We start from the raw sequence: 15,541 nt of genomic DNA, 5'->3' as shown, positions 1-15,541 counted from the left end.
GCTGAGATGGAATGGGCATGTCCTCCACATGTCTGACTCTCGCCTCCCAAAACAAGTCCTTTACTCTCAGCTCGTGACAGGACGCCGTGCCCCAGGAGGACAAAATAAGCAATATAAAGATAACATCAAGGCCCACATCAAAATAATTGGCATCAACCTCAACACCTGAGACCAGCCTGGAGACTGGCTGTCTGTGAGGGTGCTAGGCACGACAACCATGACCTCCACTGTGCTGCTGAAAACAAGCGGAAAGGAGCGAGTTACCAAGAAAGACCCGAACCACATCTTCAACCCCTTCTTCACACCTTTGCCAACGCTGCCCCAAAATATGTGGCTTCAGGATCAGCCTCTATGCCCACCTGAAGATCCATAAAGACCCAGAAGGAGGACAGGCATACTCAACCCCAAGTGACCACCGATGGTGTGTGTGTGTGTGTTTGTAAGAAAGTAGCAGAAGGTAGAGAAAGGGGAGAAAAAAAAAGAGTGAATAAACAAAAAAAAGACAGGAACATAGACAATACAGTAATGACATTCCAAAGAGATATGCATACATTTGTTGAAGTGTGTGTGTGTGTGTGAAAGACAGAAAGGAGAAAGAGGGTGAGAAAGACAACAAATATCATATTAGATGAATAGTGCAAGTGAGAGCAAGATAAATAGACGTTGATAAGAGAAAAGGACAAGCATACCGATGACACAAAGGGTCAGAAGGAAACCGCTGTGAAAACTGGAAGTGAACACAGAAGCGAGCGAGAGAGCGAGAGAGAGAGAGAGAGAGAGAGAGAGAGAGAGAGAGAGAGAGAGAGAGAGAGAGAGAGAGAGAGAGAGAGAGAGAGAGAGAGAGAGCGATTGAGCGCCGTGTGTTGACTGGAGAGGAGGTCCATTACCTGATTAATTTAACCGTGAGCGCCTGACAAGCAGCTCTGGGCCTCTTCAGAGTGATGGCTCGCTGTTAATGTGAAGACTGGAGCGATCTATCACCGCGACACTTTCTCTTTCCACGCCACTAACTTTCATTAACAGTCCCTCAAAAAAACCCCGACTCTCTGACACACACACACACACACACACACACACGCACTCCTCCATAGTCACACAGACACACATACATGCTGTCACACCAAGATTTATAACTTGATGGGAAAAGTTTTCAACGGCGAGAGGAGTATCAGCCATAGTAAGACGGCAATCTTAACATTCTAGGCACATTAAGCCCGCCTTGGAGTTCCACGCTGGCCATAAATGGACTGTGACAAGCTTTGTTGTTCGGGAAAGACAACTTAAAAATGTCAAGGACTCCGCTGATGACTCAGGAAACAGGCTCATCGAGTGTCCCTGTGAGTCTCTGACAGATCAGAGGTCAAGAGTTTTTAGATTTACTAAATTGTGACAGATAATTTTCACTGGTCTAACAGATACAGGTTTATATATAAAAAAATCTCCCTCTCGCTCTTTTTTTGGGTGGTGTGTGTCTTCCTCGAGCTCAGGTCCTCTACCAGTTTGAGGGTTCAATACAGTATCTTAGCTGTTCCTAGGACCGCACTTTTCTGGAAAGAGACCTCAGATGTTGTTCCTGGAACCTGCTGGAGCCATGATCCCAACTTTGGGGGTCACAGCCCCTAGTGCTCCTATTACCACTGGGACTACTGTGGATTTCACCTTCCAAATCCTATCTAGTTCTTCCCTCAGCCCTTGGTATTTCCCTAGCTTCTCATGCTCTTTCTTGCTGATGTTGCTGTTGCTCGGGACTGCTACATCGATCACAACTGCTGTCTTCTGTTCCTTGTCGACCACCACAATGTCTGGTTGGTTAGCCAGCACCTGCTCGTTAGTCTGGAACTTGAAGTCCCACAGCCTCTTATCTCTGCCATTCTCAACCACCTTTGGCTGTCTCCCCCATTTGGAGACTTCCAGTCTGTATTCAGTACAGATATTCCTGTACACTATCCCAGCCACTTGGTTATGCCTTTCAGTGTATGCTTTTCCATCATTTTACTCCCTGCTACTAAGTGCTGGACTGTCTCAGAGGAGTCTTTGCACAGCCTGCATCCAGGGTCTTGTCTAGTGTGGTGGACCCCTGCGTCAACCAATCGGGCGCTGAGTGCCTATTCTTGTGCTGCTATGAGCAGAGCTTCTGTACTGTCCTTCAGACCAGCCTTTTCTAGCTACTGGTAAGATTTCTTGATATCAACCATATATACTACATGTAGGAAGGTCCTGGGTTTGAGCCCCAGGGTAGTCCAACATTGAGGGGTCATCCCGGGTCATCCTCTGAGTGGAGTTTACATGTTCCCCCTGTGTCTGCGTGGGTTTCCTCCAGGGGCTTCGGTTTCCTCCCACAGTCCAAAGGCCAAGTGAATCAGCCATACTAAATTGTCCCCAGGTATGAATGTGTGTGCATGAGTGTGTGTATGTGTGTGTGTGGGCCCTGAGTGATGGCCTAGCGGCCTGTCCAGGGTGTCTCCCCGCCTGCTGCCCCATGACTGCTGGGATAGGCTTCAGCATCCCCGCGACCCTGGGAGCAGGATAAGCGGGTTGGATAATGGATGGATGGATGGATATATACTATATATATATAACTTTGTTAAAAGAAAATTCAACGGTAGGGAAAGTGCTCAACAAATAAGGAGCAAAATAATCCAACGAGTCAAGTAAATTCTTTGACTCATTGGATTTTATACGTATATATATATATATATATATATACATACATAGCACAACTGACCACTGACTCTTCAGGGAGCAAAAAGTTCTGTTCCTAATAAGATCTCCTTTAATTGGAAAATAAGGACCCTGTGCTTAAACACAATGATTTGTGGCTTCAAAGTAGAGCTCGTTTGTAATGCTGAACTCATGTCCCTTTCTTTTCAAAATTGTCCCTAAAGTGTATTTATTCATATAAAAAAAAAACAAAAAAAAAAACACTTTTTATTTTTCACATTTAATTTGGGGTTAACTCTCGTTTCCCCTCCTGTTTGGAACACAGGGTCAGCCAAATAGTAAGACAGTCCCAGGAGGGGTTACGTATTTCAGTCTGGGACACAACAGGTTTGGCTGGACAGGGGGTTAATCCCTGAGTACTCCGTCCGGTTTGTGATTACATCATTAATCAAAACAAGGATCTGTTGTATTCATCAAGGAAGTGCAACATGTACAAGGATTCACTCTGGTGGCGTGGTGACTCGACTCAATCATCACTTAACAACACTGCAACTAGCGGGGGTTTTCTTTTTAACTCAAAGCAGTGAACACCAGGTAAGTGTGGGGTGATCAAATGCCATAGCTATTCTGAGTGAAATGCCTTTGAATATGAAGACAGCACGACACATAAAATTTCGCGTACCTGTGACAGCTCTCTGGCGAACGGCGGTCTGCCTGAGAAGTGTGACCGGGTTTCTGAGAATAACCGAGGACAGACGGCAAGGATGATTCAAAAACTGCCCCTCTGCATGACTCGTATGACATGTTACGAAGCTCGTCACAGGGTGAGCCTTTTCTGAGTGTGGTTTGTTCATTTTTTTCCTCCTCGCCCCCCCCCCCCCACGAGAGGCAGCAAACACCAATGCAGACACAAATGTGCACGCACGCACGCACGCACGCACGCGCGCGCACACACACACACACACACAAATTGTGCAAAATTAGCACAGTCCTCAAATTTCTGGGCAGCGTCTGTCTGTGCGTCTGCCAAGCTAACAGATTGAGTGTTGCTTCAGAGTCCAAGTGATGATCAAAGAGTGGGTGAAAGAGAGTTGGGGCACAGAAAGAGAGGGGGAGAGAGACAGACAGAGAGAGAGAGAGAGAGAGAGAGAGAGAGAGAGAGAGAGAGAGAGAGAGAGAGAGAGAGAGAGAGACAGAGTGATGGAGACGTGAGCAATAGAGGGAAATAGAGGGAGTGAAAGACAGAAAGAGAGAAGGTGAGAATGAAAGCGAGAGAGAGGGTGATAAAGAAGGAAGGCAACAGTGAGAGTGAGGAGAGTGAGAGCTGGAGAGAGGGAGACAGCGGGGGAGAGAGGTAGATGGGGGGTTGGCAGGCTGCTCTGTTTGAAAGGGTTGATGGTAATGAGGCTTTGATAGGGACGAGTGTGAGGCCTTCAAGACATGAGAGGGTCAGGCTGTGGAAGCTCTGTTTATGTTTGGGGCTTGACTAAAATCCTCACGGGTATAAGAGGACCTAGGATGATGCACTGTACTAACATAATGTTATTACAATTCCACTTTCCCCCCCCCCAAAAAGTGGATTAAGCAGGCTGCTGCTGAATACACACACACACACACACACACACACACACACACACACACACACACACACACACACACACACACAAGCTCGCAGAAAGTCCATGGCCCATTACAGGGTATAGCCACTCTCTTCGGCATTAGTGCATGTGACATTGCGATATAAACTCAACTTCAGTCCTTTGAGTGTAACTACCACACAACACAACACAACACCACATCACACATACCTGCAAGCCATGGCCAACATGAGGCTGCCAAGGCTCTATTGCCATAACTGGGGGCTCTTGACAGGTTGCTGAGAGCCACTTGCAGTGGTTCTAGCTGGCTCTCATTGAGTGGGAGTTTGTTCCTGTTTTCCTACCCTCTTAACAAAGAAGAGGCATCGTCAGAATGCATCTATCTGGCAAAGTGTGAGTTTTCCCTCCTACCTTCCACTCTTAAAAAAAAAACGAAAAAAAGAAGAATGGTCATGTCTAATAACCACGCAGTCTGTTGTTTTCCAACCAACAGACATGACACTTACAATTTTTAGCATATGTTTAGACAAAAAAACAAAACAAAACAAAATTATTTTTTTTATCAGAACCATTGTTTGTTCTTATTGGTCTTAACTACACATGAATGCATTGAATAAACGTGTTGAATATCAGCGTTTTTCTTACTTCTTATTTTTCCTTGGGGCGGGGCGGGGGGTGGGGTGTTTTTCTATCCATTTCTTTCCAGCAGCGTTTCTGCCAGGAAATTCTGGGCCTGGATTAGACGGCTGGTCGGAGACAGTATTCTACTGGAGCAGATAACTGATGTGGCCAATACTGAACCACTCAGCTCTCCATAATGCTGATGTTTTGACAACCCACAGCAGTAAGTGAAAGCGGGATAAAAATTGTTCTCAGCTATGATGAGAAAAAGCAAAGAGGATGGTTTATATTGTGTATGTGTGTGTGTGTGTGTGTGTGTGCGTGATGTTTGTACACATGCTGCTCAGTGATTATTCTCATCTGTGGAACTATAGGTAACAGTGCAATAATTATTCCAATATGAGCACGGGTGTGTGTGTGTGTGGGCACAGGTGTAGCATATACCTGCCTGCTTGTGCAGTGTGTAACCTGTGTCCCCAAGCTATTCCTTGGTGTATATGTACATATTGTGTGTACCCTGTTGATTAATGCTGTGTGTAAGAATATCAGGTGTCTGCATGCATACACAGTGCCTACTTAAGTGATTAATGTATGTACTAATGTTGTGTGGTGTGTGTGTGTGTGTGTGTGTGTGTGTGTGTGTGTGTGTGTGTGTGTGTGTATAGAATACGTCTGCTTGTTTGTGCCATTGCGATTACTCCCTGAGCATATTAATACATATAAAGCAGGTCTGCATGCACATGTTCAAACTGTGTGTGCAGACATGCCACTGATTGCTTCCATGTGTGTGTACTTGTGTGTCCCTGATTGCCTTGTGTGTCCCTCACTCCTCCGCTAATGGAGAACTTGTGTCGTTTGGAACAAGCCCACCTGCGTGGTGCTGAGCTCTGTTGTTGGCCCCGTCCCTATGGAGCCCTGTGGCCAAAACAACCCGAGGGCCAACAAGCTCACTATCAGCGTCTGACAGCCAAGGCAATCACGCTCACTCTCTCTTGCAGACACTGTCCCTCTACCTTCCCTCTATCTCTCTCTCTCCGTCCCCCTTAGCCTTGGTCTACTGCACTGTACAAAGTTCCTTGACTTTCTTTTTCTTTCTTGCCTGTCTTTTTCTTAACATTCTTCCATTATCTACCATTTGCCCCTTCTCTCTAAATTTATCTTGTCAACTTCTTGCTACGTCCCTCTTTGCTGCTCATACGATCCTCCCCCTTTTGCACCTCATTCTTCTGTTATCCCACTCTCTCTCCATTTTCCTCTCACTTGCTCTTCCTCTCTTTCTCACATACTATACTAACCTCTCTCTACTTGTGCTGGAACTAAACTCTCTCCATTATGTCCTTCACACTGTCTGTCTGTCTGTCTCATTCTTCTGAGGACTTCATTACTCTGCTCTCCCCGTCACAACCACTTTGGCGAATATAATGTTTAGTGGCGTTACTATCGGGGCCCGGAGGCTTCGGAGCCAATCAAACCAAGGGAGGTAGGATCAAAGACCAAGGGGCCAATTGCATTGACTGGGGGAGACAAGGTGTAGTCTGTAAGCTAATGGTGAGTGAGTAAATCTGTAGGTGCCTATCTACGGGGGAGAAGGTTTCTGTCAGTTTGACCACATTGCAGCTGTTCGTCATTCCTGATGCTTTGCTCTGGGCAACATCTGAAAGATTTGGCTGACAAGTACAGTGTTATCCTGTTCCAGGCGCAGGTCATCTCACGGTTTAGACTAACGCAATGCACTGGTCTCTCAACCTGTGCAATCCAACCTCTGCAAAGAATCCAGACTGAAGCTGCACGTTTGGTTTTCAACATGCCAAGAAATTGACATCTCACTTCTGACTCTGTATCCATACACCACCTCGAAGCTGCTGCCCATGTGAAGTAAAAAACCTTGTTGCTGACTTTCCAGGGAGCCCAAGGAACTGTGCAGGCTTATCAGCAAACTTCCATGCTCAGCGTCTTTGTTCTACCTTTGGAGGGCTACTGTCAACGCTCAACATTAGAGGGCTGACCATTCCTTTTCCGGGCCTTCCTTAATCCAGAGATGGTCTCTAAGCATGGCTGTGGTACAGCTTTTTTAGCACAATAAAGCCCATATTAAATCTCCTATTACTCGTGTCACTAATGACGATCTTCCCATTGCGCACTTTCAATAATGTCACTTGACACGACATGCACACATGGCTATGATATGATTACTTTCCACTGCTCGAGATTCCTGTAAGTTGACACGCAACACATCAGCTAGCTGCTTGTAAGTCACTTTGGATGAAGCATCTGCTAAGTGAGACTGTAAATTTTACTTGTACTACAGGTGATTTAAGATTGGTAAAATGCCAGAGGTTGTTGTAAGATAATTAACTTCAGGGAAATGAGGCACAAGAGTTGAGTTTTCTGGTAGCCTAATTAGGATTTCCAGTTGTTTTAGTTGTGTGACTGCATCACTCAGGAATGCGTGATGCATTTCAATTATTCCTAGCACAGTACTAGGGAGGGCGGCATGGTGGTTAGCGCGGTTGCCTCACTGCAAGAAGGTCCGGGGTTTGAACCCCAGGGTAGTCCAACCTTGGGGGTCATCCCAGGTCGTCCTCTGTGTGGAGTTTACATGTTCTCCCCGTGTCTGCGTGGGTTTCCTCTGGGTGCTCCGGTTTCCTCCCAAAGTCCAAAGACATGTAGGCCAGGTGAGTCGGCCATACTAAATTGTCCCTAGGTGTGAGTGTGTCAGCCCTGTGATGGAGTGGTGGCCTGTCCAGGGTGTCTCCCTATCTGCCGCCTAATGTCTGCTGGGATAGGCTCCAGCTTCCCACGACCCCAATTGGGATAAGCGGCTTGGATAATGGATGGATGGACAGTACTAGGGACATGTGGTAATAGTAGGTATATTCAAGTTTACCTGAACACATGCAGTTTGGTGGATGCTGTTCAGGGCTTGTATTTGTGTATCTATTTTTGCAAGGGATGGAAATAGATGTCCTAACCCTGGCAGTGGTCACACCATGCTCCACCTATCGAACCATTCTGGACTGCAGTTTTCAAAGCTGACTAATCAAGTTGTGTAAGCTGTTTGTGGTGTATACACAGTATGGAACAGTGTAACTTGGAAGCCTGAATACTTGGACAGTTGCACCAAAATCAAGTGCATCCCAATCCGTACCCGAAACCCAATTCAGAGAGCACATATATGTAGATCTGAAAGTGATGCGAGTTTTAATGTTTACACTTCACTTTACAATGGCCTCACTTGAGTGTCTCGTCCTTAGAAGCTGTTCAATAGCCAAGTAAATTTGTGTTTATGAGGAGTTTCACTAAGTGGCTTGCTCAGATCACAGGAAAAACATGCAAATACAGACCTATGGAAAAGATATTATCCACATAATTACCCAGCTAGTCCTGGGATTTAAAGAGGTAACCCTCTGGTTGCTGGCTCACATCTGCTTACGGCTAGGTTACAACCATCCTCGGCATCTGTGTGTAACCACACAATGGAATAGCAAATGTATCATTGTATAGAACATTGTGTTGTTAGGCACCCGTAAATACACAGCGTACTCAAATGTCTTAACTAGCTGGAGCATTTCAGGCGTGAAAAGTTTAATGGGTCAACTATCGATGATGAAGTGGGTTCAAGGCCCACCACAGCTGATGTTAGGGGTTTGAGTTCCACCTAAACAGAACTGGGTTAAGGGTGCCAGAAAAGCAGGTATTTACACCCACCAAAAAAGAACTGGGTTCATGTCTCAAAGGTTGAATGACCACTCTCCCCAAATGAGCGAGACATCGACCTACTGAGAACATCTGCTTAGCCAGATGTTTTTGTTCTGCGCTCTTCTTTCATCATTACCTCCTTTCTGGGTACTTTCACTTTATGCAAAGCACATTGCATTTTAATGTACAAAATGTGCTATATCGCCTCCCTCAGCAACCTCTGTCCAGCAACTGTCCTTCAGAAAAGCAGCCAACCCTATTGCTCCAAAGAAGCTGCTCACTATCAGGGCCCTGACACACCGTCGGGCAATATCGGGCCGCCGGTGAGCATCTGTGACCTCAGTTTTTTCAGTGTGTCTCACACCACTGGCACTAGTCGGACCCCTGTCGGCAGCTTTTTGGCCGATTCAACATCGGTGGAACCCATCAGTGAGACAGATCACTCTGATTGGCTGTTCAGCTTAGCAAATCAGTGCAGACGTACTTGCTAGTTGTCTGTTGGCTGTAGTCTTTGCGGTGTGTTCAAGTGCTACTTTTTGGCCCAGACGGCAGGTGACGTGAGGCAACACAACAGTCGGCCTTCATCGCCGCTAGTCAGTTTGGTGTGTCTCTGCCTTAAAACTAGGCTTGTAATGGCCAGCGCTAAGGTGCAAATAAGTGTATGTCTCTGTATCACACAGACAGACAGACAGACAGACAGACAGACAGACAGACACACACACACACACACACACACACACACACAGACACAGACACACACACATATGCACGTGCATACAAGCCAGTCAGTCTGGCTCCGGGCAGCAGAGAGCATGACATCATCTAACTATCAGACATGGTCAATATTGGGGGGAGAAGGCCCTCAAGCCCTTCCTGACTACACACACACGCACGCACGCACGCACGCACGCACGCACGCACGCACGCGCACACAGAGTTCAGAGTATAAGTCATTACTTGTTTGGTATCTCTTCTTCTCGGTTGTATTTAAAGCCCTGTTAACTGTGGATGTACATCTATTACACATGAATTCAACCTACAATTCGTAAAATAAAAAAATTAAAGCTACTTTGAGTGAAAAAACAAAAACAAACACAAAACAACCTGTGCTGCACTTTAAAGCTGCAGTTGGTAACACTGAACACTCCAATGCAAATCCTTCCCCTCTCTCCGCTGCCTTGTATCACTCCGCTAAGCCCCTCCCACCAAAAGACCGCTGCATCATTCTTCAGCTCCTTACACTCGTGCACAACCAGGAAATGTCAAAGAGAGACTTTTGAAATCTGTATCGTAGTGATATCTATTCCTGTAAAATATTTTTTTCAGTGAATCTCTTATTTACACTAATATTGCTCATGTGAAGCAGCCATTTTGAGCTGGTCTTGTTGATTTTTAGGGTCAGGGTTACAACCACAAGTGACTGGCAGGGCCCACTTGATCGCATAAATGTGCATCTGCATTTGTAGAATAGCCAATAGCATCACTCTCTCTCTCTGAAATGACCCGTGATTGGCTAAAATTTTCCCTCTGGGGCTAGATTTTTTTTAAAGCCCAAGTACAGAGCCAAGAGGAGGTGAAGGCCTCTAGTTTTCTTTCTGACCACTTGAATTACAATATGCTGAAAGGTTATTATGGAATTTTTGCCCAATGACACCATAAACAAAAAACAAAAAAAAACGACCTACCCCAGTTTTAACGAGCTCCAACATCTTGTTTTCATACTTGATAAAGGTTAAAGCCCTGGTAAAGCAATTTGTGCCAAATCTGTTTTATCATGCAATCGGAATTTTACATAGGACTTTGAATCAGAGTAAACAAGCATCTCCAGGGTCTCTGGCTTACTGGAGGCAGCCCTACCTGAACATGTCCCCCAGGCCTTTCAGCATGCCCTTCTTGGCTTTGTTCTTGTCTTTCTCCTTCTCCTTCCCTCCTTCCTGCTTCTTCTTCTCCTTCCCTGCCTTGTCTTTTTTCTTCTCCTCTTTGGTGCGGTTGGTGCCATTGACCAAGGGCTTATCAGTGCCAGTCAGTGGAGTCAGGTCTGCTACCGTGGACACCGAGTCTCTTCCCGACCGTGAGCTCTCTTCTGTGTCCTCCTCGACTGGAGAGAGAGAGAGCGAGAGAGAGAGATGGAGGGTATTGAAGATGGCATCGAAATTCATGTCTGGTTTTAAGTACAACACAAATGTGCAACCTGGATTATAAAGAGAAGTACCATGTAATAAAATATTACACAAACTATTCTATAAAAAATAAAGAAAAATAATTTGGCGATTTTATTTAACCAAAAAAATTTGATATTCATCCTTTGAAAAGCATATCACTGCTTAGTATTGGTATCACTGACTCAAGACAAATGAGGGTAATGTCAAAAGGATAAGGTTTAAACATTAAATGGTGGGGCTTCTGTTTGTTTTCAAGAGTATTTAAGTCTTTCATACCTTATCATTTGTGTTCAGATATCAATGAATACTTTAACTTGTATGCTTGTCCACCGAAAGATCCAACTAATGAGATTCAACCACATGAAACAATATTGCTGGCTGATGTTTAGTGAGGAAAAAAGTAAGAGGACAGGTGACTCCAACATATAGATTTATTCTTACCTATATAGCACTGACAGCTTATCCCAGCATTGGAAAACAATATTAGATCTGCTTAGAAAAAGTTGGCTTAATGCACCAGTACACCTCCTGACATGATGCTGCAGAAATTCCTGACTCCTTCTATCTAAGGAGCCCCAGTGTTTACCGTTTTCCCCCTCCAGCTTGTAATACAGCAAATACTTTCATCCTGTCAGGAGTATTTCCTTAGCAACAAGCAGTGAAGGACACACGTGTAAGATATTCAGTGTTAGTCGAACTGCCGTCACTCACATGCACATTGAAGGTGCCAAGTCAGGAATGCAGTGAAGAACACATCCATCACTTCTAAGTACTGCGCTTGCTCATTCCAGTGTTGGCACAATATCAGTGTAAAAATGTAGCAATCATCCAAAATGCAATGTCAGTGAACTCACCAATCAATCGATTTACACTTTAAATCTTTTACATCTAGCTAATGGTCATATCGAGAGCAATGGACCATACGAGTGAGGTGGGTGATTAAAAGGGATCCAAGGACAGATTGCGGGAACACCTGATTGAGGTAGGGATCAAACTGGGAACTTTTACAGGATGGTGTTGCTAAGAATTGGGCCACCCTGCCACTCCCATGACAGAACATCTTACGTGTCTCCATGCCCTCATCATCCTCCTCTGTGGCAACTGGTCGATCGTAGGATTTGTCGATGGCCGCCCTGAAGCTCTCATTGCAGCCCCGCCCCCGGATAATACGAGGGCGGGGCTTGTGGAAGGGGAGGTCCCCGTTGAGGGTAACCTCGGCAACAGCAGTCTGGAGGCTCTCAAGAGAGCTGGATTTCTTTAAGCCAAGAGATGGTCCCACGTCCTTGGTAGACGAACCTGAAGGTGAAAGTATATGGCACAATTGTGTAAAATGGGTAAAATATTGTCGCAAATGTTAACTCAACCTCTTGTGGCAGCTTTTTTTTTTTTAAAGATAGATTTTTGGGCATTTTTTTATTACATAGCAACAGTAGAGAGGCAGACAGAAAATGTGGGAGAGAAAGGGGTATAACACGCAATAAAGGTCGGAGGCTGGAATCGAACCAGTGATGGTTGCAACCACGTAGCCATTTGGTATGCACTGTAACCGTTTGGCTACAGAGGTGCTCCATGACAACTATTTTTGATTCCTCCTTTATGCATTTACCATCTTCATCATATGTCACCAATTTCTTCTTGAACGTTACGCAGCAGAACCATGTTAATACGTTATTTCAAAGAAACCTGGCTCTTGAACATTTCGGCTACCAGGATACTGGTAGCTCAGGAATATGCACAACTTGACTTCCCTGACAAATTCCCCATGGGAACATGGCAAAAGTACAGCAATAGTTCAGCAAGACTGCACTAAAAAGAGGGACTTCCAACTTAATCTGAAGCTTAACTGATAATAAAGAGCAACTACTCTGGAGGGAAACGTGGCCCTGACCTTCCTAACATAATCATCAATCTCCAGTGGAGGAACCTAGGGGATGGTACAGTATTGGTGTATAAACTGTGGCACAATCTCCTTTAGGACCATGAAAAAAAGGACTCTCAATGATTTTCTGATTTCAAGCTCCTAAGCTCTTATCCTCTCTTAAACTTGGGGAAGCAATCTAGCACAATTGGTAAAAGTCTATTGGATAAGATTTTTTTTTTTAAAAATTCCAAATATGAGCCCTTCACCATCAAACTAGGCAGAATTACATCGAGCTCAGCGCATTAGCCTGTTTTCCACAGCTCTTTTTTAAAATGACAACTTTTACGGGCATCTGGATAGCATAGCGGTCTATTCCATTGGCTGCCAACACGAGGCTCGCCGGTTCGAATCCCCATGTTACCTCCCACTTGGTGTCTGCGGGTGGGAAGCCGGATGTGGGTATATATATATATATATATATATATATATATATATATATATATATATATATATATATATATATATATATTACAATGATTATGTTTGGGGCTTGACTAAAATCCTCACGGGTATAAGAGGACCTAGGATGATGCACTGTACTAACATAATGTTATTACAATTTCACTTTTTCCCCCCCCAAAAAGTGGATTAAGCAGGCTGCTGCTGAATACACACACACACACACACACACACACACACACACACACACACACACACACACACACACACACACACAGTCTTTCATAACAGCCTCTAATGGTCAATAAGCATGTGATAATTACAAACCATATTTGATTCTCAGTACTGTTTATTTCACAAAACAGGAAGCTGGCCACCTATGTGCACTGATTCCTTCCAATGGACTAAACACTTCATTACAAGCTGCGATTCTGAGTGAAGATTACAGTCACCAAACTCTGACAAACATGACAGGTTAATTAAATCACAAGTATCTGTAGTGTGGGAGGTTATTTTTTTTCCTCCTAATGTCCATATGGTACCTTTCATGATGAGGGGTGGGGGACACTGGCAGGGGACACATTGCTTGACCCCCCCCCCTCCCCCAAACAGCCCTCCACCCCTACAGCCACACACGCTCAGAAGAACACACGCAAACAGTTTGGGGTAGGGGTGCTAATTGGCTAGGTATGCTGTATCACAGCCTGGAGGATGCTGGGTAAATACACTGAGTTGGACCAGACAAGTCAGTGTGGGAGGTAGAGGGTGTGAGAGAGAAGGACCAGAACGAGTGAGAGAGAGAGAGAGAGAGAGAGAGAGAGAGAGAGAGAGAGAGAGAGAGAGAGAGAGAGAGAGAGAGAGAGAGAGAGAGAGCGAGAGCGAGGGAGAGGTGAAAAAGACTTAAAGGGGAGGACAGAGGAGGAACTAAACAGGGAGTAAAAAGGGGTAAGCAGAGCATAATGGAGCGAGAAAGACAGAGGGAGAGAGAAACAGTAAGTAAATCAGCAAAACTGAGGGAAAGAAAAAGAAAGCAGGAGAGAGAGAGACCGAGTGAAGGAAAGCTAAAGAGCAACTGAGCCCTAAAGGGGACAGAATCTGGGCGCAGAAACCCCCTAAAGATAGACTGTTAAAGGGAGAAGGAGACTGAGATAGAGGGGGACACAGCCTAAAAGTGAGGGAGTGAAAAAGTGTGTAGAAAGGAGAAGATGGTGAGAGAGAGAGAGGCAGCTAAAAAGATGCATAGAAAGAAAGGAGGACAAATGGAGAAGTGAATACATCCAGGATGAATAAGACGTGGTGGCCATTCATTTTCTGTACTGTCCTGTTAACGCCTCTCTGAAGTCTGAGCTGATAGGCTGTTCATACAACACACCCACTTTATCTAGCGTTTTCCCTGACTGCCTTCCACCATTCATACGCAGTTATAAAAAAAAAGACAATCTGACAAAATGTTTTGGAGTCACAAATATTTTGTTGCTTTGAAAGAGTTTACTGTCAAATAACGTCATCTAGTGATGACTCCGCTGCGTGTGCAGTTTGACTAATAAACGTAAAGGCAGGCTCACAGAAAGGTGAATCAGTTCATCTGGACACAACGTGTATTGACAGATCCGTTTCATCACTCATTTAATTACCTCTTCAGTCTCAACTGACTGCAGGTACCCCCACCCTTATAAACATTACAGTGGCATAACGACCGAAACCAATGACCAGTTTCATATGCAGGCTGCCGTGATCATTAATTAAGAGTTTCAATGGCCATGTGTACCCTTCACAGAGGATTTGGGAATGGTTGCAATCATAGAAATGTAAAATGGTAACAGATGCACTCCTAGGCCCCCCCCCCTTCTCGGTTCAGGGATGGTCATTCCCTCTTCACATAGATAGCAGCATAGATAAGGAACACTTATCAGGAATCAGGAATATTATGCACCTGCGCACATGAAATGAAACGAAATATCATTTCCCACAGCCCACAGCAGTGCAACACAAAGACAAAAACACATCCAAACTACAAGAACACCATCCATCCATCCATTATCTTAACCGCCTTTCCTGCTCTCAGGGTCGCGGGATGCCAGAGCCTATACAAAAAAAAAAATACAAAAACACATATATCCAACATATCCAAAAAAAATCACTGTCCAAGAGAGCAAATGCCAGGATGACTGTCAGACTGCTGGTCTGGCTGGGCTAGCAGTTAGCTTAGCCTGCCCGCTTTCTGCGTCCTGTCAGACCACCCTCAGTGTTTCCTCCTCGGGCGCAGCTCCAAACAGGGCCATGGCCCCCGGGCCCACCGGACGCTCTAGACCAGGCTCCCCCAGCCAATCCAATGCCAGCTCCCCCAGCCAGATACCCCCGACACACCTCTCCGCACTCTACACGACGACACCAAAAACACAATCAATGCTAGGCGAGGCCACCGCCAGACCGCCCTCGGTGTTATCAGAACTGCCGGTCTGCATGGGCTAGCAGTTAGC

General features: G+C 45.3%; 1 protein-coding gene across 2 annotated transcripts in view; it reads right to left on the bottom strand.

Annotated features, from left to right (window-relative positions):
• LOC130123352 (partitioning defective 3 homolog) overlaps nucleotides 1-15,541 on the bottom strand; it is a 315,854-nt gene that overhangs the window by 82,802 nt on the left and 217,511 nt on the right. For both annotated transcript variants that reach the window (XM_056292485.1, XM_056292486.1), the window contains 2 exons: nucleotides 11,807-12,037; nucleotides 10,437-10,677 (listed from right to left, as the gene is read on the bottom strand). In XM_056292485.1, coding sequence (XP_056148460.1) covers nucleotides 10,437-10,677; nucleotides 11,807-12,037 — 472 coding nt within the window. The remainder of the gene's footprint in view (nucleotides 1-10,436; nucleotides 10,678-11,806; nucleotides 12,038-15,541) is intronic.

This window comes from Lampris incognitus, chromosome 14 (genome assembly GCF_029633865.1).
Source record: "Lampris incognitus isolate fLamInc1 chromosome 14, fLamInc1.hap2, whole genome shotgun sequence".
Taxonomy (NCBI): domain Eukaryota; kingdom Metazoa; phylum Chordata; class Actinopteri; order Lampriformes; family Lampridae; genus Lampris; species Lampris incognitus.
Note: the sequence above shows the minus strand (reverse complement) of the source record. Positions and strands in the feature narration are given on the sequence as shown.